The sequence below is a fragment of the Loxodonta africana genome, chromosome 11 (assembly GCF_030014295.1).
Source record: "Loxodonta africana isolate mLoxAfr1 chromosome 11, mLoxAfr1.hap2, whole genome shotgun sequence".
Lineage (NCBI taxonomy): Eukaryota > Metazoa > Chordata > Mammalia > Proboscidea > Elephantidae > Loxodonta > Loxodonta africana.
In genome coordinates, this window is record NC_087352.1 from 11,808,663 (window position 1) to 11,829,452 (window position 20,790).

At 53.3% G+C, this 20,790-nt stretch overlaps 1 protein-coding gene across 4 annotated transcripts in view; it reads left to right on the top strand.

Moving 5' to 3' along the window:
• The window catches only part of PPP1R37 (protein phosphatase 1 regulatory subunit 37), a 53,797-nt gene extending 34,477 nt beyond the window's left edge, over positions 1–19,320 (top strand). The window contains exons 3-15 of one of the 4 annotated variants that reach the window (XR_010323342.1): positions 9,288–9,385; positions 10,845–10,890; positions 11,102–11,202; positions 12,045–12,164; positions 12,687–12,837; positions 12,928–13,083; positions 14,312–14,424; positions 16,890–17,031; positions 17,113–17,279; positions 17,413–17,871; positions 18,008–18,181; positions 18,469–18,559; positions 18,651–19,318. Coding sequence is in view for 3 of the 4 variants with exons in the window: in XM_064293793.1 (XP_064149863.1) it covers positions 9,288–9,385; positions 10,845–10,890; positions 11,102–11,202; positions 12,045–12,164; positions 12,687–12,837; positions 12,928–13,083; positions 14,312–14,424; positions 16,890–17,031; positions 17,113–17,279; positions 17,413–18,181; positions 18,469–18,551 (1,946 nt within the window). In the remaining variant the exon portion in view is untranslated. Of the gene's footprint in view, positions 1–9,287; positions 9,386–10,844; positions 10,891–11,101; positions 11,203–12,044; positions 12,165–12,686; positions 12,838–12,927; positions 13,084–14,311; positions 14,425–16,889; positions 17,032–17,112; positions 17,280–17,412; positions 18,182–18,468; positions 18,560–18,650 lie in introns of all 4 variants that reach the window. The other 3 variants (XM_064293793.1, XM_003406450.4, XM_064293795.1) reach the window with 3 other exon arrangements.
• The last annotated feature ends 1,470 nt before the right edge of the window (positions 19,321–20,790 follow it).

Sequence of the window (20,790 nt, forward strand, 5' to 3'; positions counted from 1 at the left end):
CTCTTCCGCAGACAGGGATAGCCTCTGGGGGTCTGCAGCACCCTGCTCAGTGCTGGCCTGCAGGAGGTGCCAGGCAGGAGGGCTGCGATGCTCTTCGGTTTTTCTAAGGGGCCTGTGACCCACAAAGATGAAGTCTCCTGAAGCAGCACTTTGTGCCCCAGACAGGGTCGTTGGGTTTGCTCTCTATTATTAAAAACCAGTCTTCAAAACATTACGTGCTGATAAGAAATTCAAAGCGTTGGCAGAGGTTCTTCACCTGAGAATCATAGGCTGGTTTTCCAGGGGACGTGAATTCCCGGAAATCATGTGGAGAGTATTGTGGTGATTATGAGCAGCACCAGCAGCGCCTATATCATCTAGGCTTCCCTAATGATAAAGGGAGTCCCAAGTGTCACACAGGGATACACCTCCCCACCCACGGTGAGATGCCACCTCATCCCCATTAGGGTGGCTATTATCCAAATAATGGAAACTGAAAAACATTGGTGAAGATGTGGAGAAACTGGAACCCTTGCCCACTGCTGGTGGTGGTGGGATTGTTAAATGATGCAGCCACGGTGGAAAAGTTTGGCACTTCCTTGAAAAGTTAAACTACCACATGACCCAGCAATTCCACTTCTGTGTATATACCTAGGAGACTTGAAAGCAGGAACTCAAACAGATACGTGTACACCGTTGTTCAAAAAAGAACTGTTCATCATAGCCATAAAGTGGAAACAACCCTAGTGTTCATCAATGGATGAATGAATAAAGTGTGTGTGTGTATATAAAAAAAGCAACAACCAAACCCAGTGCCGTCGAGTTGATTCCGACTCTTAGCAACCCTACAGAACAGAGTTGAACTGCCCCATAGAGTTTCCAAGGAGTGCCTGGTGGACTTGAACTGCTGACCTGTTGGTTAGCAGCCATAGTGCTTAACCACTATGCCATCAGGGTTTCCGTGTGTATATATACAAACCAAAAAATAGCAGCAGAACATTTTTGATACAGTACTGGAATATGAGCCTTTCAGGTTAGAAGGCACTCCAGTTATGATTGGGGAAGAGCTGCCTCCTCAAAGTAGAGTTGACCTTGATGTGCATGGAGTCAAGCTTTTGGGACCTTCATTTGCTGATGTGGCATGACTCAAAATGAGAAGAAACAGCTGCAAACATTTGTTAATAATCAGAATGTATGAAGTATAAATCTAGAAAAATGGAAGTCATCAAACATGAAATGGAATGCATAAACATCGATATCCCAGGCATTAGTGAGCTGAAATGGACTAGTATTGACCATTTTGAATCAGACAATCATATGGCCTACTATGCTGGGAATGACAACTTGAAGAGGAATGGTGTTCCATTATCATCAAAAAGAACATTTCAAGAGCTATGCAGAAGTACAACACTGTCAGTGATAGGGTTATATCTGTACTCCTTCAAGGAAGACCAGTGAATTCGACTATTATTCAAATTTATGCACCAATCACTAAGGCCAAAGATGAAGAAAGTGAAGATTTTTATCAACTTCTGTAGTCTGAAATTGATCGAACATCCAATCAAGATGCATTGATAATTCCTGGTGATTGAAACGTGAATTAGAAATAAGGGTTGGTAGTGGGAGAATATGGACTTGGTGATAGAAATGACACTGTAGATCACATGGTAGAATTTTGCAAGACTAACAACTTCTTCATTGTATGTACTGTTTTTCAACAACATGAATGGTGACTATACACGTGCACCTTACCAGATGGAATACACAGGAGTCGAATCGACTACATCTGTGGAAAGATGATGGAAAACCTAAATATCATCAGTCAGAACAAGGCCCGGGATCGACTGTGGAACAGACCATCAGTTGCTCCTATGCAAGTTCAAAGCTGAGGTTGAAGAAAATGAGAACACATCCACAAGAGCCAAAGTACAACCTTGAGTATATCCCACCTGAGTTGAGAGACCATCTTAAGAATAGATTTGACACATTGAACACTAATGACCGAAGACCAGATGAGTGTGAAAGGACATCATACTTGAAGAAAGCAAGAGGCCATTAAAAAAACAGGAAAGAAAGAAAAGACCAAAATGGATGCCAGAAGAGACTCTGAAAACTGCTCTTGAACATAGAGTAGCTAAAGAAAATAGAAGAAATGAAAAAGTAAAAGAGCGAAACAGAAGATTTCAAAGGGCGGCTTGAGAAGACAAAGTAAGTATTATAATGGAATGTGCATTGACCTGGAGATAGGAAACCAAAAGGGAAGAACACAGCATTTCTCAAGCTGGAAGAACTGAAGAAAAAGTTCAAGCCTTGACTTGTAGTATTGAAGGATTCTATGGGGAAAATATTAATTGACACAGGAAGCATCAAAAGAAGACAGAAGGAATACACAGAGTCACCGTACCAAAAAGAATTGGTCGATGTTGAACCATGTCAGGAGGTAGCATATGACCAAGAAATGATGATACTGAAGGAAGAGGCCCAAACTGCACTGAAGGCATTGGTGGAAAAGAAGGCTCCGGGAATTGACGGCATACCAATTGAGATGTTTCAGCAAATGGATGCAGTGCTGGAAGTGCCCACTCTTCGATGGAAAGAAATTTGGAAGACAGCTACCTGGCCAACTGACTGGAAGAGATCCGTATTTGTACCCATTCCAAAGAAGGGTGATCCAACAGAATGTGGAAATTATCAAACAATATTATTAATACCACACCCAAGTAAAATTTTGCTCAAGATCATTCAAAAGCGGTCACAGCAGCACATTGACAGGGCACTGCCAGAAATTCAAGCTGGATTCAGAAGAGAATGTAGAAGTAGGGATATCTTTGCTGATATCAGATGGATCCTGGCTGAAAGCAGAGAATACCAGAAAGAAGTTTACCTGTGTTTTACTGACTGTCAAAGGCATTCGACTATGTGGATCATAACAAATTATGGATAACATTTTGAAGAACACGAATTCCAGAACACTTAATTGTGCTCATGAGGAACCTGTACTTTGACCAAGAGGCAGTTGTTTGAACAGAACAAGGGGATACTGCCTGGTTTAAAGTCAGGAAACATGTGAGTTGTATCCTTTCACGTACTTATTCAGTCTGTGTGGTGAGCAAATAATCCGAGAAGCCAAACCATATGAAGAAGAACAGGGTGTCAGGATTGGAAGAAGACTCATTAACAACCTGCGTTATGCAGATGACACAACCTTCCTTGCTGAAAGTGAAGAGGACTTGAAGCACTTACTCTTGAAGATCAGAGACCACAGCTTTCAGTATGGATTGCACCTCAACATAAAGAAAACAAAAATCCTCACAACTGGACCAATGAGCAACATCATGTTAAATGGAGAAAAGATTGAAGTTGTCAAGGGTTTCATTTTACTTGGATCCACAATCAATGCCCATGGAAGCAGCAGTCAGGAACTCAAACAACTGATTGCATTGGGCAGATCTTCTGCAAAAGACTTCTTTAAAATGTAAAAAAGATGTCACTTTAAGGACTCAGGTGTGCCTGACCCAACCAGTGGTGTTTTCAGTAGCCTCGTATGCATGTGAAAGCTGGACAGTGAATAAGGAAGACCGATGCCTTTGAATTATGGTGTTGGCGGAGAATATTGAATATACCATGAACTGTCAAAAGACTGGACAAATCTGTGTTGGAAGAAGTACAGCCAGAATGTTCATTAGAAGCAAGCAAGGATGGTGAGACTTTGTCTCACATACTTTGTGCATTTTATCAGGAGGGACTAGTCCCTGAAGAAGGACATCATGCTTGGTAAAGTAGAGGGTTTACGAAAAAAAGAAAGACCCTTGACAAAATGGATTGACACAATGGCTGTAACAGTGGGCTCAAGCATGACAACGATTGTAAGGATGGTGCAGGACCAGGCAGTGTTTCTTTCTGTTGTACATAGGGTCACTGTGATTTGGAACAGACTGGATGGCACCTGACAATAACATATATGTTTAAAAAAAAAAAAAACCAAACCCTCTGCCATCAAGTCGATTCTGACTCATAGCGACCCCATAGGGTTTCCAAGGCTATAAATCTCTATGTAAAGAGACTGTCATGTCTTTCTCCTGCGGAGCAACTGGTGGTTTTGAACTGCCGACTTTTAGGTTAGCAGTCAACTGGTTTACTGTGCTACCAGGGCTCTTCTTCTTTTTTTTTTTTTGGTTTTAGTATATAATGGAATATCATAAAGAGAAATGATGTTCTGATACATCCTACTACATGGATGAACCTTGAAAACATCCTGGGTGAAATATCAGATACAAGCAAAGGAGAGTGAAGAACACCAAAGACACAAGGTAATTATGAGCCCGGGAGACAGGGCCACATGAACCAGCGACTACATCAGCCTGAGACCAGAAGAACTAGATGGTGCCCAGCTACAACCGATGACTGCCCTGACAGGGAGCACAACAGAGAACCCCTGAGGGAGCAGGAGAGCAGTGGGATGCAGACGCTAAATTCTGGTAGAAAGACCAGACTTAATGGTCTGACTGAGACTAGAAGGGCCCCGAAGGTCATGGTCCCCAGACCTTCTGTTAGTCCAAGACAGGAACCATTCCCGAAGCCAACTCTTCAGACAGGGATTGGACTGGACTATAGGATAGAAAATGATACTGGTGAAGAGCGAGCTGCTTGGACCACGTAGACATATGAGACTATGTGGGCAGCTCCTGCCTGGAGGAGAGATGAGAGGGCAGAAGCTGGCTGAATAGACACGAAAATAGAGGGTGGAGGGGAGGAGTGTGCTGTCTCATTAGGGGGAGAACAATTAGGAGGATATAGCAAGGTGTGTATAAATTTTTGTATGAGAGACTGACTTGATTTGTAAACTTTCACTTAAAGCACAAAAAAAATTTTTTTAAATCAGATACAAAAGAATAAATATGCGATCCCACTTAACTAAAATATCTCAAACAGGCCAATACAGAGGCCAAGGTAGATTAGAGGTTACCACGGGCCGGCGGCAGGGGACGTGGGGCAGTAATGCTTCGGGGGTACTGAGTTCCTGTTTGGGATGTTGAGGGACTTTTGGAAATAGTGGTGATGGTTGCCCAGTGTGGTGAGTGCAGTTAATGTCACTGAGTTGTATGCTTAAAAATAGTTGAAATGGCAATTGGTTTTTTATATGTTTTACCATAATAAAATTAAAACAAACACATATACACATACCTCCGCAGGCCGCCCCACTGCTGTGGTGGCTGCCACAGAGCAGGCCCCAGAGGTCTCCATCCCCAATCCCAGGATGCTGTCCCGCCCAAGGGAGGTTGTTGATGGCATCCCCCCTTCCTCCAGAGGTGTAAGGACTGGCCGAGGCTGAGAGTGAGCTCCCCTGTGGGTGGAGGAGGCTAGATGCCAGCTGGTGGGTGCTAACTGCGGTGGCTTTCTCTGCTGTTGAGTCCCTGAGGGCTGAGGGCCCCAGGGTGCCTGGCCCTGTGTGGCTGAGACAGCCCCAGTCATGCCCTCTCAGAGCTCCCAGTCCAGCAAGGAGGCAGCTCTGCCACTCACACAGTCACTTGTGTGTGGAGCGACCTTGAGCCTTAGCTTCTTCCTAAGATGGAGCAAATCAGACCTAGGATCCAGGGAAGGAGGGACACCCCAGGAAGGCAGCCAAGTTCTCAGCATGTCACCAGCCCTTAAATAGCTCTGCCTTATGTCTGCTTCACTCAAGCCCCTCTCTTGGACCTTATTGCCCTTTCCAGTGCTTCCCACCCAGGAACACTCTCCCACCTTCCCCCTCTGACCTTCCTGTCTCATCTGTAATGCTCTCTCCATCTCTTCTCCAAGCCTGGCCACCCCCTGCTTACCTTTGCCAGCCTTAGGCGCTGCAGGCCAACTCAACTTTCCTGGGCTCGCTCCTGAGGCTCCGCCTGCAGCCCCGGGTCAGTGTGAGGTCACAGCTGGTTCCACAGACCTGCAGTGACGACTCCTTGCTGCGCTCTGAGGGTCATGTGGAAGCTCATCCATCAGTCTGTCCATCCATGAAACAGATATGGTTTGATACCTACTGTGTGTCTTGACTGTGCTGGCAGTACTGGGGACATGATGGTGACCAAAACAGCTCTCAGCCTGCCCTCATGGGCTCACAGTGTGGTGGGGGAGACAGATCCATCCTTAGGCAGTGAGAACCTAGACTGGCCAGGGCTGGAATGGGGGAGTCAGAGGGTTACCTGCCCCAGCCTGGGCAGTCATGGAGGGCTTCGTGGAGGAAGGAATGTTAGAGATAAACACCTGAAGGCCTTATAGCAGTTTGAGTAGTTGACTGTGAATGAGTCCTATAGACTGACTACAACCCACTAGTGATGATAACAGCAGCCCATGTATACCACATGTCCACTTTGTCCTTGTTTCATGTGACCAGCCTGAGCCCAGGGGCCCTCTTTTGAAGTGTCTGTCTATCTAGGGCTGGGGTTCTTGCCCTTTGGCCATCCAATAAACCTGTGGGCCCCTTCTGAGACTGATCGTTTTAGAGGCCAAAAAAAAAAATAGGATTACAGTAGATACCAGTTGAAATACAGTTAGCTAAATGTTTTTAAAAATTTTGTGCTACTGTGGGATGCAGATCCCAAATTCTCATAAGACCAGACTTAATGGTCTGACTGAGATTGGAAGGACCCTGGTGGTCATAGCCCCCAGACCTGTTGGCCCAGGACAGGAACCATTCCCAAAGCCAACTCTTCAGACATGGATTGGACTGGACAATGGATTGGAGAGGGATAGTGGTGAGGAGTGAGCTTCTTGAATCAGGTGGACACTTGAGACTTTCTTGGCACCTCCTGCCTGGAGGGGAGATGAGAGGGTGGAGGGGGTTAGAAGTTGGCAAAAATGACGCGAAAAGAGAGAGTGAGGGGAGAGTGCGGGCTGTCTCATTAGGGGGAGAGTAATTGGGAGTGTGTAGCAAGGTGTATATGGGTTTTTGTGTGAGAGACTGACTTGATTTGTAAACTTTCACTTAAAACAATCAAAATTATTAAAAAAATACTTTTTATGCTACCGTTCATGCTCTTATTGACACAAGGAGGCGCAGTGGTTAAGTGCTCGGCTGCTAACTGAAAGGTCCGCAGTTCGGACCCACTAGCCACTCAGCAGGAGACAGATGTGGCAGTCCGCTTCCATAAAGATTACAGCCTCGGAAACCCTATGGGGTAGCTCTACTCTGTCCTATAGGATTGCTGTGAGTCAGAATCGACTCCACGACAACGGGTTTCTATTGACAGGTGAAATAACAAGGTGTAGCAGCAGATCTAGTACAGAGAACTGTTTTCAGCGTACTGGTGAGCATTTGAAATCTGCAGTAACTGTCGCGTGATGTGAAATTTCTATTGATGACAAAGTCACAGGATCTGCTAATGCTTTTCTTCTCTTTCTCTGCCTGTGTTAATAAGAAGGAGATGCTAAATTTCAATTAGTGGGGAAAAAGTAATTGTTCCCCATTCGAGTTCATGACCCCTTGAAGGGTCAGTGAAATTCCTGGCCCCGAACCCCAGCTCCAGATGGGCTTGGTTGGACTCCCTGAGGCTGACCCGTTCCTGTCCTCATCGGAGCTGGGGGTGGGGCACCAAGGGCATGGGCCTTCGTCAGTGACTCCCTCTTGGGCTACAGGAGGGACAGCAGACACCTGGGAAGGCTCTTGATCCCCTGCAGCTCCTCCCAGGCCCCATTTCCCACCCTCCTACCCCTCAGGAGGAAATGAGAGGAAGAAGATGTGGGGCCTGATCTCTGGAGAGGCTGAAGGCTGGGGCCTCCTTCCGCCTCTTCCCTCCAGCCCTGCCTGACAGTTCCCAGAGCACCTGGTGGGTGGGCCTGCCCCTCCTCCCCCAGCACAGTGGAGAGAGGAGCCCTGGAGCCAAACAGACTCTGCCCGACCAGCTGCGTGGCCCCAGGGAGATGGCTTCTGGTGGCCTCCCTGGGCCTCCATGTCCTCTCCCCGGAGGAGATGGGGTGTACCAGATGATGGTTGGTGGAGGGGTCTGCACCGAGACGCTCACTTGGAAGTTCCCAGGGGCTGGGCAGGATGGCAGCAGGGTGGGGGTAGGCTGGAAGGACTACCAGGACCCCTTGTCCTGGCACTGGGCCCGGGGTGAGGCTTGGCCTCTGCACCAGCGCTGCCTTCCCCGTCCCACCTTGTCCACTCTGCTGTTATCCACCACGATGGCCCCAGGAGGCCTTCCTAACACCCAGAGCTGACCCTGGCCCTTCCGCTCAGGGCCTTTATTCCTGCTCTTCTGGCCGCCTGGGCTAAAACCCAGGCTCTAATAGCCAGAAACTGAAAACAATACAAATCCTATCAACTGGAGAATGGATTGCCAAAGTGGGGTATATCGTCCAGGTACTGTTAAGCAATACAAAGGAACTGAGCTGAGAATTTTAAGCTCAGTGAAAGAAGCTAGCTGGGAAAGGCCTCCTGGTGCATTTATAGGAAATGTCCAGAAAAGGCTGAGCTGTGGACAGGGACAGCCCAGCTTTCACCTCTGTGGAGATGATCTGTGCACGGCTGGCTGCGCCTCCAGGCTGAGGGGGCCAGGACTTGTTGGGTTTGGGGTGTAGCCCTTCATTCATTCTGTGAGCCACTGCCCATTACCCTGGGGATGTCCTGGGCCCGACCACTGGCTACTTCTGTGTCCCTGGGTCAGGGGACCTGCCCTCAGTAGCCATCGGCTGTGAATGTTTGGCCGTTAAAGGTGTGCAGGTAGTCGAAGTTTGAGTGACATGCCTGTGCTGAGAGGCCACTTGGGGGCGCAGTTGAGATGGAACTGGATCCCATCTCCACCCCTCGCCGGCCATGTGGCCTGGGGCAGGGTGCTTCTTCCTAGGGTGGAAGTGAGGACCCATGCTTACATCCAAAAAAAATTAAATACTTGCTCTAGGCTTGGCGCTGTGCCAGATGGTGCTGGGGACCCAGCGGTGGCCAAGATGGCCCCAGTCCTGCCCTCCTGGGGCTCCCAGTCCAGCGTGGGAGGCAGTTCACAAGTAGAAAATAAATGAATGCTATGTATTCTTGTGTCCTGTTTGTGGGAAGGTGCTCAGGAATTTGGGAGAGTGTGTCGCAATGCAGGGGGGTGCTGCCTTGGTCAGGGGATGCCAGGGAGACCTTTCCCAGGGCAGCCGTGGCCAGCCAGGCCCGGACGGGAGGACAGAGCTCAGCCGTTGTTGGAGGGGGCGTGGTGATGAGGGGTACTGAGGTGGGCAAGGCGGTGTTGGCAGAGGCTTGGGGGCAGGAAGGAGTTGGGGCTCAGGGTGGAAGCCTGTGAGGGGCTCGGGTACGGAGAGTCACAGCCTGGGTCCTCTGTCCACAGCCCAGAACGTGACCGTGGACGAGGTCATCGGCGCCTACAAGCAGGCCTGCCAGAAGCTGAACTGCCGGCAGATTCCCAAGCTCCTCCGGCAGCTCCAGGTAGAACGAACAGGGCAAGGGGTTGGGCGGGGAGAGGGCTGCAGGAGCCTCTCCACCCACAGCCTGGCCCCCCAGACAGGGTGAAGGGCGGGAGCTCTCATCAGGCCTGTGTAGTACAGCTTGGAAAATCCTTTTTCTCAGTAGCACAAGTAATCGGGCTCTTCACAGTTATCTAAAACCTGTTGCCATTGAATCAGTCCTGACTTGTAGTGACCCTGTAAGGCAGAGTAGAACTGCCCCATAGGGCTTCCAAGACTGAAATCTTCATGGACGCTGACTGCCGCATCTTTCTCACGCAGAGTGCGGCTGATGGATTCAAACCACCTACCTTTCATAAATATCTAAACAATACAGAATTATATAAAGTAAGAAATTCAGGTTGCCTATCACGGTTGCTATGAGTCGGAATTGACTCGACGGCAATGGGTTTGGTTTTTTTTGATCACCCCCAAAAGAAAGTCCACACCACGGGGGAGGAACCATGCATACGATGTTTATACTCAAAATTCTTAATTACAAAAGTAAATATATGGTCCCTGATTTTCAAAAATTAAAATAGAGCAGACATACAAAGCAAAACCTACTTTTCCCGCCTCGCCCCGGAGCCCCACTCCCCAGCAGTCCCCGTTGTTAACAGCTTGACATTTTAGCACTCCGGCCCGTTCTATGCTGTGCAAGTAGACAGGCTAATCTTCAAAGGTGAACAGACCCCAGGGTAGTCTTTCATTTTTATCCAAATAGGGTCTTGCCACACTTGCAGGGTGCTTGTCTCACCCAGGGCAAGCACTGCCTCATACCTTCCCCTCTGTGTGGGTTGTTGCAGAATGTTGCGAGGTTGCATGTTCCCAGGGTCGTTCCTCCCTCAGCACTGCTGTGAGCAGTCCTGCTTGCCCATCTCTGCGCACCCACCCGGGTTAGCGATTCTCTGGGGGACTCCAGAAGGGGCCATTGCCAGATCCAGGAAAAGAAGGCCCTCAGTGTGGTAGCCAGGCAGACCTCGGAGTAGACCATCCTTGCCCTTTGCTAGGCCAGTGACCTTGGACCAGGCTTGGACCCTAGCCTCTTCATCTGTCATCGGGGCTCATTGCAGCACCTGCCCTGTGGGTTCATGTGTGTGAAACCTAGAGAACCGAACCTGGTACCTTTAGGGGCAGCAGAGCCAGGAGCGACTGGAAGACGTCTGTGGCCAGGAAGGGCCTCTAGGCTGGAGTGACACGGAGTTGACGCTCTTGCCCTGCACCCACTCTCTTGAGGCCCTGCATCCTGGGGTCCAGCTGTTGGAACTCCCTCTAGGCCTTTGTTTAGGCCCCCATGATCCCACCCCATGATATTGCTTCACCTTGGAAGTACCAGAGATCCAGGATGGGAGGCCCGGCTCCCCGACTGCTGGGGTCCAGCCTGGCCTCTGCGGGGGGGGGGGGTCTTCCTGCCTTCACCACTGTCCATTCTTCTCTCCCAGGAGTTCACAGACCTCGGGCACCGCATCGAGTGTCTGGACCTGAAAGGTGTGTGTCTGGACGGAGGCTGGCCCCTGGGTGGTGGGCAGGGCAGGGAGCCTCCCCAAGGTGCAGCAAGCCCAGGGCAGGTGGTGGGATCCAAGGAACCCCCCTTCCGCCTTGGCCCAGAGCCTGCACTTCTGCTCAGCCAGCCCCAGGCGTACACACACATGCCATTGCTCAGTATCACAGACACGCATGGGCCACTGTCTCATCCTAGGTGAGAAGCTTGATTATAGGACCTGCGAGGCCCTGGAGGAGGTCTTCAAGAGGCTGCAGTTCAAGGTCGTGGACCTGGAGCAGACAAATCTGGATGAAGATGTGAGCAGCCCCTCCCCCCAGACCCGCTCCTTGAGCCTCCTGGCCCCTGGAGGTTCAGGTGGGGAGGGCACCTTGCAGGAGGAGGGATCTCCTTGGACAGAGACCTGGGGATGGGGCAGGAGCAGGGCCTCTTGATGGTCACAATGATCACTGTGGGTGGAGGGGTGTTGGGGGTCCAGGGGTCGGGCCAGATGACGGGCCCCATAGGCTGCTCCAAAGGTGGAAGCATCTGTACGTATGGAGATGTGGAGAGTTGGGCGTAGGGGAGGTGTGTGGCCCACGGGAGCCTTTCCACTGGGGCCAGCAGTGCCTGCAGGGAAGCTGGAGAAATGCCCTGGCGGCACCCGCCCCATTTAGGCCTGGGTGTTCTCACCTCCCCAAACTCAGAAGCCACCAGAAGCCCGGGGTTTTTGGCTTGAGGTTAGAGGGAAACAGGAGGCCCAGTGGGAGAGAGAGAGCCCACAGGCTCTGGGCAGGGGTCCTGGATGGTGGGAGGCCGGGGCCCAGGGACAGCGGAGGCCTGGCCTGGTCACAGACAAAGCACATCCATCAGGACCACCCTGGGTGGCAGGTGACAGAAAACAGACTGGTTTCAGCAGAGAAGGCAGAGTGTGGGTTCTGGTGACTTAGAGGCCCAGGTGGCATTGTGCTGCAGGTGCAGCTGAACCCAGGCGCCAGTCCGTCAGCCTCACCCCCTGGGGAGGACGCCCTGTCTGCACTTGTCCTTCCCCCGCTGCCCCAGGTCCCCTTTTTTCTGTAGGACCCTGTGTTGTGGCCACACGCCTCCCCCAGGACAGCTTCAACCTGAGGCTGAGCCCCCCCACAATATTCTCTGTCCACAGGGTGCCTCAGCCCTCTTTGACATGATCGAGTACTATGAGTCGGCCACCCACCTCAACATCTCCTTCAACAAGCACATCGGTACCCGTGGCTGGCAGGCAGCTGCCCACATGATGCGCAAGGTGGACGCCCCACCTCTTGGTTTCCGTGGGGCAGCTTGGGCATGGGGGTCAGGGTGCTATCCCAGGACACCCAGCTCTTAGGTCCCAACACAGGAGCCTCGGGGTGTGGGCTCTTGGGATTCTGGGCCAGTGGGAAGCAGTGAATTTGGGATGGAAGCTGTTCTCTTCACCTCAACCATGCCAAAAAGAGGTGCCCGTTCTACCAGGCCTTCCCTCACCCTTTCTCTGCTTACAAGGCGTTTATTCCCTTCTCCTTCACGTGCCCATCCCCACTTCACGTTCAGAGATGTCAGGTCTGAGATAGGATGGGGCTGGCTGGGAGGGCTCCCTGTCACACCAGCTTGCCTCTCATCCATGAGACCCCAGCCTGGGGCCTTCCCCTCACTAGCCATGTCCCCAGCTGTAAAACCAGGTGACACCTGTGGCCTTGCTGACCTCTAGGATCCAGGGGGCAGGTCCCCTGGGGCAGGGAGGGCTGGGATCAGGCCTGATCGAGGCCCCACCTGGCACTGCCCCCTGCAGACGAGCTGCCTGCAGTACCTGGACGCCCGCAACACGCCCCTGCTGGACCACTCGGCGCCCTTTGTGGCCCGCGCCCTGCGCATCCGCAGCAGCCTGGCTGTGCTGCACCTGGAGAACGCCAGCCTGTCGGGGCGGCCCCTCATGCTGCTCGGTGAGTCCCAGGAGGACAGGCAGAGGGTGCTAGATCCCCTGGGCAGGGCCTCTGGAGGTGGCCTGCCCAGTCACCGCTGACCCCCTGCAGCCACGGCCCTGAAGATGAACATGAATCTACGGGAGCTGTACCTGGCTGACAACAAGCTGAACGGCCTGCAGGACTCAGCCCAGCTGGGCAACCTGCTCAAGTTCAACTGCTCCCTGCAGATCCTGGACCTCCGCAACAATCACGTCCTAGACTCAGGTGGGTGCGAGTCCACCCACCCCCTCCCAAGACCAGCTGCCCAGTGCCCACTCTGGGCCCAGTCCTGGGCTGGGCGGTGCTGGGCACACAATGGAGACCATGACAGCCCTGGCCCTACCCCCCAGTGGGGCTCACAGTCAAGTGGGGGAGACAGACCCGTCCCCAGACAGAGATGACCCAGAGTGGTCAGTGCTGGGGCTACAGGAACCTAGAGGGGATGGCTGATCCAGGCTGGGGGTCAGGGAGGACTTCCTGGAAAAAGAGGTGAGGAATTGAACAAATAATGGTAATAATTACAATCTGTGAAAAGTGTGCTAAAGGAAACAATATTGTTGGAATAAAGGGTCAGCTAGAGAGCTATTAAGATACAGGAAGGGGAGGGTGCCACAGAGCAGGGGACATCTGGGTTGAGATCTGGAGGGTGAGAACAGAACCAGCCATTTGAAAAGCCCAGGAAAAGAATCCCAGCAGAGGGAACAGCGAGTGCAAAGGCCCTGAGGTGGGAAAAGTTTGGATGGTTGATGTTTTAGGGAAGAGCTGTGGAGAACAAGTGGGTGGGGGACAGGTTAACAGGTCCTTGTCACCCTGAGGGCAGGTGGGTGGGCTCTGGCTCTCTTGAGTGTCCCCTGGCCTTAGTATGAAGATCCAGTTGGAGAGCCTGAGAGGCCAGTGCCTCCTGCAGAGGCCAGGCCAGGACCACGCTTGTTACTCCTGCAGCAGCAGGTGCAGGCTGAGCCCCTGTTCTGCGCCAGGCCCTCTCTGGGCTCTGGGCTTACGACCTTAAGGGAGACACACCTCTGTCCCTATGGTGCTTTGCTGTAGCCAAGAGACACATGCTCAGTGACTTAGCTGTTGAGTCTGTCAGCTGGTGTGGTATGTGCAGGGAGAGACATGGACAGGAAGCCGAGGTGGCTCCTGAGGGCTAGCTGACCAGAGCTAGTCCGTGAGGTGGAGAGGGTTGAGCCAGAGCCGAAGCAGGTGGGGAGGCCGTTGTCCGGCCGCCTGGGGAAAACACATTCCTAGCCATGGATCAGAGGAGCTGTGTGTGCTCTAGCCCGAAGGCAGGGTTGTAGCAGGCCAGTGCCTGGGGGGTGGGGCGGGGGCAGTGCCTCAGTGTGTGCTCAAGGCAGTCGGTCGCTCCCATGCCAGTGTCCCCTGGAGAAGCTTCAGGCTGGACCTGTGGAAGTGCCTAGACCTCCAGTGGGGCCTGACCACGGGTCTCCCCCAGGTCTGGCCTACATCTGTGAGGGCCTCAAGGAGCAGAGGAAGGGGCTGGCAACCCTGGTGCTGTGGAACAACCAGCTCACACACACGGGCATGGCCTTCCTGGGCATGACACTGGTGAGTATGTGGAAACGGGCAGGGGAGGGAGGGAGGTCCAGCGGCCCCCACTCTTCTGGGCACCCGTGCCGGTGACAACATTTCTCTTCCTGCTGTCACATCTCAGCCCTGCTCATCCTGCAGGCTCTGGGGCTGTTCACATTCTCTCTTCAGCCCTGTTTGCTCTTTTGTTCTACTTCTCACCATATTTTTCTTGAGGAAAATAACGTTTTTTTTGAACATTTCGTTGTGTTTTCAGTGAAGGTTTACATGGCAGTTTAGGTTCCTATTCAACGATTTCTACACAAGTCGCTCAGTGACACTGGTTACATTCTTCCCAATGCGTGAACATTCTCAGTGTTTCCGTTCTGGTTGTTCCCTTTCCATTCACTTAGTTTGCCCCCTTACACTCTCATCTTTGTTTTAAAGCAATTGTTGACTGTTTGGTCTCATATAGATGATTTTTTTTTACCTTCACATGTGTAAATTTTATTTTATTTGGGTTATTTCTTAAAACCATGGAACTCAGGTATTTGTGCACATACACGGAATGCTAAAGTTATTTTATAGGTTGGAACACAGAGTAATGCTGACCTTGGGTGATCAGAAGGCCAATGTGGTACGTCGTTTCTCCTCTAACACTAAGGTTCAAAAAAAGAAAAGAGAAAAATCATCTTCTGTTATCATAAATTAGGATCTCAGAATACGAATGTATTAAAAATACACAGTGTACCTTCTGCAAGTAATTTTCACTTCCGTAAGATTTTTTTTTTTTTTTGCTGGAGCCTTAGTGGTGAAGTGGTTAAGAGCTTGGTTGCTAACCAAAAGATCACCAGTTTGAATCCACCAGCTGCTCCTTGAATACCCTGTGGGGCCATTCTACTCTGCCCTGTGGGGTCTCTATGAGTCGGAATTGACTCGACGGCAATGGGTTATATGGTATACTGTCTTGATACGGCAAGCTCTGGAAAGGGAAACTCCTGTTAGGATCCTTTAAGTAAACCCTAAAATTGTCATCAAGCAATGATGGTATCCTGCTGAAGAAGGAGCTGATCAGGCTTCTCCACAGTTAATAGAGGTGAAGTCCCTTTTGTCAGTAGAAAATCGTAAGGTACAAAAGTCAGTATTCCCATGAAGGTCAAATGGAGAATATCTTAGTAGAATTCTGCTAGCCATTTCCTATTATTTAAGGGCATTTTTACTAATTTTTAAGAATGAACACACCAACTTAAAACGTGTACATGTGAAGCTGAAACCTATTTTTTTTTTTTTATTGTGGTTTAGGTAAAAGTTTATAGAGCAAATTAGTTGTCCCTTGGATAGTTTGTACATAAAGCGTCCAGTGACATTGGTTGCATTCCCCACGATGTGTCAGCACTCTCCCCATTTCCGCCCTGAGTTCCTCGTTTCCTCTCGTCTTTACCCCTTCCTGGCTTCTTATCTTTGCCATTGGGCAAATGTTGCCCTTTTGATCTTGTATAATTGACTGTTCTGAGGAACACATTTGTCTCAGGTGTTATTGTTTATTTTATTGGGTTGTCTATTGTTTGGCTGGGAGGTGGCCTCTGAGAATGACTTCAGTTCCAGGTCAGAAGAGCGTCCTAGGGCCATAGTCTCCAGGGTTCCTCCAGTCCCTATCAAACCAGTAAGTCCGGTCTTTTTTGTAAATTTGGTATTTTGTTCTCCGTTTTTCTCCCGCTCTGTCCAGGACTCTGTGTTGTGATCCCAGGCAGAGCGATCTTCATGTAGATGTTTTAAAGGAGCACAGTACTTATGGGGGATATTATTTTTTAAGCCAGTTTGTTACTTAGCTACAAGGTGACATCAGGCGTTAGTTTCGGTTCAGGGTTTGAAGAGCATCTTAGGGCAGTAGTCTCCCGGGGTCGTCCAGTCTTCAACCAGTCCAGTAAGTCTGGTTTTTTGGGAAAATCACCTTTCTTTGTCTTTTTGCATCCAATGCTGTAGCCTAATACACTGCTTTGCACAAGGTAGAAGTGTTCTGTATAATAAGTTAACATTTCTAGAAGCCTTCAGTGACTTTTAAATCTTTTTACTATGCCATATTTAAAGCAAGCTGACAGGACAGAGACTCCCAGGGTGCACCCACAGCTGGCGCCCAGGTTAAGACTGGTACAGGTGAGGGCTGACCACCCTAAGTCCTGAGGGAGATGCAGGGGTGCCAGGTGCAACCTCACAGGCCGGACCTCAGCATGGAGCCCAGATGAGCCCTAGCCAGGGCAGACGGAGGGCCTGGACCTGTGGGACATGGACCAGGGCCAGTCTTGGGGAAAATCTGGGAGACATTTTTTAAGCACACTCAAAGGATCAGACCTTTCCAGACCCACGGAGGGGCAGGAACCCCCACGCTCCAGACTCAGCCCAGCCAAGGAAAAAGAACAGCATGTTGGCCTCTTTTTCTGGTTCTTCCCTGACTTGTTCTTCTGGGCCTTTCCTCCACCATGGGGTTCCCCTGCACGGTCCCCTAGCCGCACACTCAGAGCCTGGAGACGCTGAACCTGGGCCACAACCCCATTGGGAATGAGGGTGTGCGCAACCTGAAGAACGGGCTCATCGGCAACCGCAGCGTGCTGCGCCTCGGCCTGGCCTCCACCAAGCTCACGTGCGAGGGTGAGGGGGCAGGGCGGGTGGGCTGTGGGGCGGCTGGCCGGGCGTGGGGCCCATGGCCAGCCCCTGCGGTCGCCCTCCCAGGCGCGGTGGCAGTGGCGGAGTTCATCGCCGAGAGCCCCCGCCTCCTGAGACTGGACCTGCGGGAGAACGAGATCAAGACGGGCGGGCTCATGGCACTGTCCTTGGCCCTCAAGGTGAACCACTCCCTGCTACGCCTGGACCTCGACCGTGAGCCCAAGAAGGAGGCGGTGAGTGGGCTCCCCTTTGGCCCTGGGGTTGGTGCGGTGGGGCAGGCAGCCCTGCCAGGGCCGTGCAATCAGACAAGCCAGGTGCTGATGTGGGGGCCAGCGAGACCCCTAGCCAGGCCCATCCTGACTACAGGTGAAGAGCTTCATTGAGACGCAGAAGGCTCTGCTCGCCGAGATCCAGAACGGCTGCAAGCGCAACTTCGTGCTGGCGCGGGAGCGTGAGGAGAAGGAGCAGAGGCTGCAGCTGTCAGCCTCCATGCCTGAGATCACTGTCACTGAGCCACAGCCCGAGGAGGAGCCTGGGGAAGAGCCCGCCAGCCCTGGGGAGGAGCCTGCCACTAAGGCACAGGAGAATGGGGCTCCGGACCCTGGGCCCAGCCCGGACTCAGACTCAGACTCTGAGGGGGAGGACGAAGAGGAAGAAGACAGGAAGCAGGATGAGGCCAACAGCAATCAGAGTCCCTCTGCCCCCTGCCCCGTCCTGGTGCCCCCCACGGACTCCCTGGGCCATGGGGACAGGACCCCCCCAGGCGGCCCCTCCTCTCCCACAGAGCAGCGCATTTCTGTGTCCAGCCCGGGCCGGGGCCACAAGGTATTTGTGGTGACCCGGGTGGAGAGTCCGCCTGAGAGGGCAGAACCCCCCGCCCCACCTGCCCCACCTGCCCCACCTGCCCCTCTCTCCCCACCCACCCCTCCCTCCCCACCTGCCTCACCTGCCCCACCACCAGCCGAGGTCATCAGCACGCAGGACCCAGGGGTGTCTGAGCCTCAGCCACAGCCGGAGTCGCCTCAGTCAGGGCCACTGCTGCCCAACGGCCTCAAGCCGGAGTTTGCCCTCGCATTGCCCCCGGAACCGCCCCCTGGGCCTGAGGCCAAGGGAGGTGGCTGTGGCCTGGAACACGGTGAGAGGTGTCCCTGGGGCAGGGCGAGGAGGGGTCCTGAGCTCAAGATGGGGCTTGCTTGGGTGTCCTGTGTGATCTAGGCCAGCAGCTGCCCTTGGGTGCGCCTGGGTTTCTCCCCTGAAGCATGGCCCATTAATGTGCAGGTGCATGTGGGACTTGATCCTGGGCCCCACACTGCCTCCCTGGATCCTTGGAAGCTGTTCCTGGGGGTGGGGGATCTGTCTTGGCTGGGCAGGGCTGCCATCCCACCCACCTGCTCAACAAGCTTCCCCATTCTCTCCACACAGAGCTGAGCTGCTCCAAGAATGAGAAGGAGCTGGAGGAGCTGCTTCTGGAGGCCAGTCAGGAATCTGGACAGGAGACACTGTGACACTTTAGGTGAGGGGAGGGGCCAGGGGCCCTGGGACACCAGGGAGCAAGCTCAGCGACCTACCAGCTCTGACCTTTCCTCCCATCTCTTCTCCCCAAGTTCTTTTTTTCTGGTCGGTCTTCGATGAGCTGAGGCCAGAGCCATGAGAATCTGCTCACCCTCACCCCAGCCTTCCTGAGGCCCAGGACGCCAGGGGTGGGGGGCCGCTCCAGGGACCCCCTCCCCCACAGCAACACTACAAAGGTGCAGGAGCCGCAGGGAATGGCCCCCTTAAGCACTTCTATTTATGTGTCCAGCCTCGAAGACTCTGGGCTGGGGGTGGATGGGAGGAAAAGGAGGAGGCCAGGGCTGCGAGGCCGTCGAGCCACAGCTGGGCTCCAGCCCTTCCCAGAGGGCCTGTCCTACCAGGCTCGCCCGGTTCGGGCAGGTGTCCTCAGTGGTGGTGGGATAGCCCCCTCGGCACCGGCCCAGGACAGGCAGGAGGGAGGGCGTGAGCGGTGGTGGTGGTGGTGGTGGTGGAACTTGGTAGAACAGAGCCCCAGCCGGGTGGGCCAGGGCGGGGGGACGGGAGCAGAGATCAGTGTCTTGTTCTCTTAAGTGCAATAAATCTATCAGGGAGCTGGGGTGGAGAGCAGCCAGGGTTCTGGGGACCCTGCTGCCCAGGCCACTTGAGGCTGTGCCCCCCGAGAGGCACTACAACCAGTGGGGGTGGGGGGTGGAGGGTAAGAATGGGCAGAGAGGGGAGGGGCTGCCCCTCTTGGTGCAGCTCTGTTCACACCTTTTCTAATAAACCAGAGCTGGATTCACCATCTGCCTGCCTGCCGTGCGCTCACCCTGGGGGCCCGTGGGCTTCTGGGCACAGGGGCAGGGGCCGTCACAGCAGCCCTGTTGGGGGACGCCAGCTGGGTTACTTGCCTGCCGTGCGCTCACCCTGGGGGCCCGTGGGCTTCTGGGCACGGGGGCAGGGGCCGTCTCAGCAGCCCTGTTGGGGGACGCCAGCTGGGTTACTTGCCTGCCATGCGCTCACCCTGGGGGCCTGTGGGCTTCTGGGCACAGGGGCAGGGGCCATCACAGCAGCCCTGTTGGGGGATGCCAGCTGGGTTACTTGCCAGTAGTTCCCCAGAGGACAGCCAGGAGGCAGGCGGGCAAAGGCCACGTCTTCCATTACTCCCTCCCTTGGATGCCCAGGCAGGCATGTACGCAGGGGCTGCACACACGCACACACCCCTTTTCTACAAACAGACACACGGCTTGGCTCTAACAACCATCTCACACAGCCCAGTGCATGCCTACCCTTTCTTCAAGGGGAAGCACTCAAGTATCTTCCAGCTCCGGGTCCAGGTGCTCGGATGACTCGTATGACTCAGGTTCAGATCATTCCCTGTGGTGCCGTGATAACAGATCCCAGCCTTTCCCTGCTGGCCCACATGGTGTTCAGGTGGTCACTGTGGCATCCTGCACCCCTATTCTAGCCTGTGCCTGGGACGCCATGGGCGGCGGCGGCTGTAGAGTGTGTCTGGGAAGGGGCTTCACCCTTTACAGAATGAAAACCACACGAGGGGGAGGGTCTTTGCCTCCCATCCACACCCTCTCCTGTTTGGGAGGCCCACACGGGAATAGAGATGGCAGTGGAAAGGCCAGGAGAGTCAGAGTTCGGACTGGGAGCCCTGGTCTTGTTCGGCCCTGGACACGCCCGGGAATTCTCTGCCCCCTACCTTCTTGGTGTCTATATAAACACCGTTACTGCTTAAGCCACTGTTGGTTTGCTCCATGTGTCCTCATGCTCCCCAGGACAACCATGGTTAAGACTCAGTGTAGGGGAGGGGTCGGGGAGCCTTACAGGGCAGCCACCTCCGGGCCACAGTGCAGGCCCTGCCCCCGGGGCGGCAGGGGAAAGGCTGGCAGCCTGGCTGTGGGCCCTGGAAGGCTATGCCACCATGGCCATGAGGCGGGTGTAGGGAGGAGCCCCTCCCAGGCTGCCCTGAACCCAAGTGTGAGGTTTGCCTTAAGGAGCTGAGAAGCCACAGCCCTTCACCAGGTTGGAGTCTCTCAGCACCCACTGCCTATGAACCTAAGCCTCAGCGGGGCTTCTGGCCCTCAGTAGCAGGGCTGGGGGCTCCCATCCGCTTGCACTCTGCCTCCATCTCCAGGCAAGGCAAACTAGAGGCTGGGGGCCTACCTGCCCCATGTGTGGTCCCCCCAATCCTGTCCCCAGCATATCCCTGCCCTTGCTGGCACT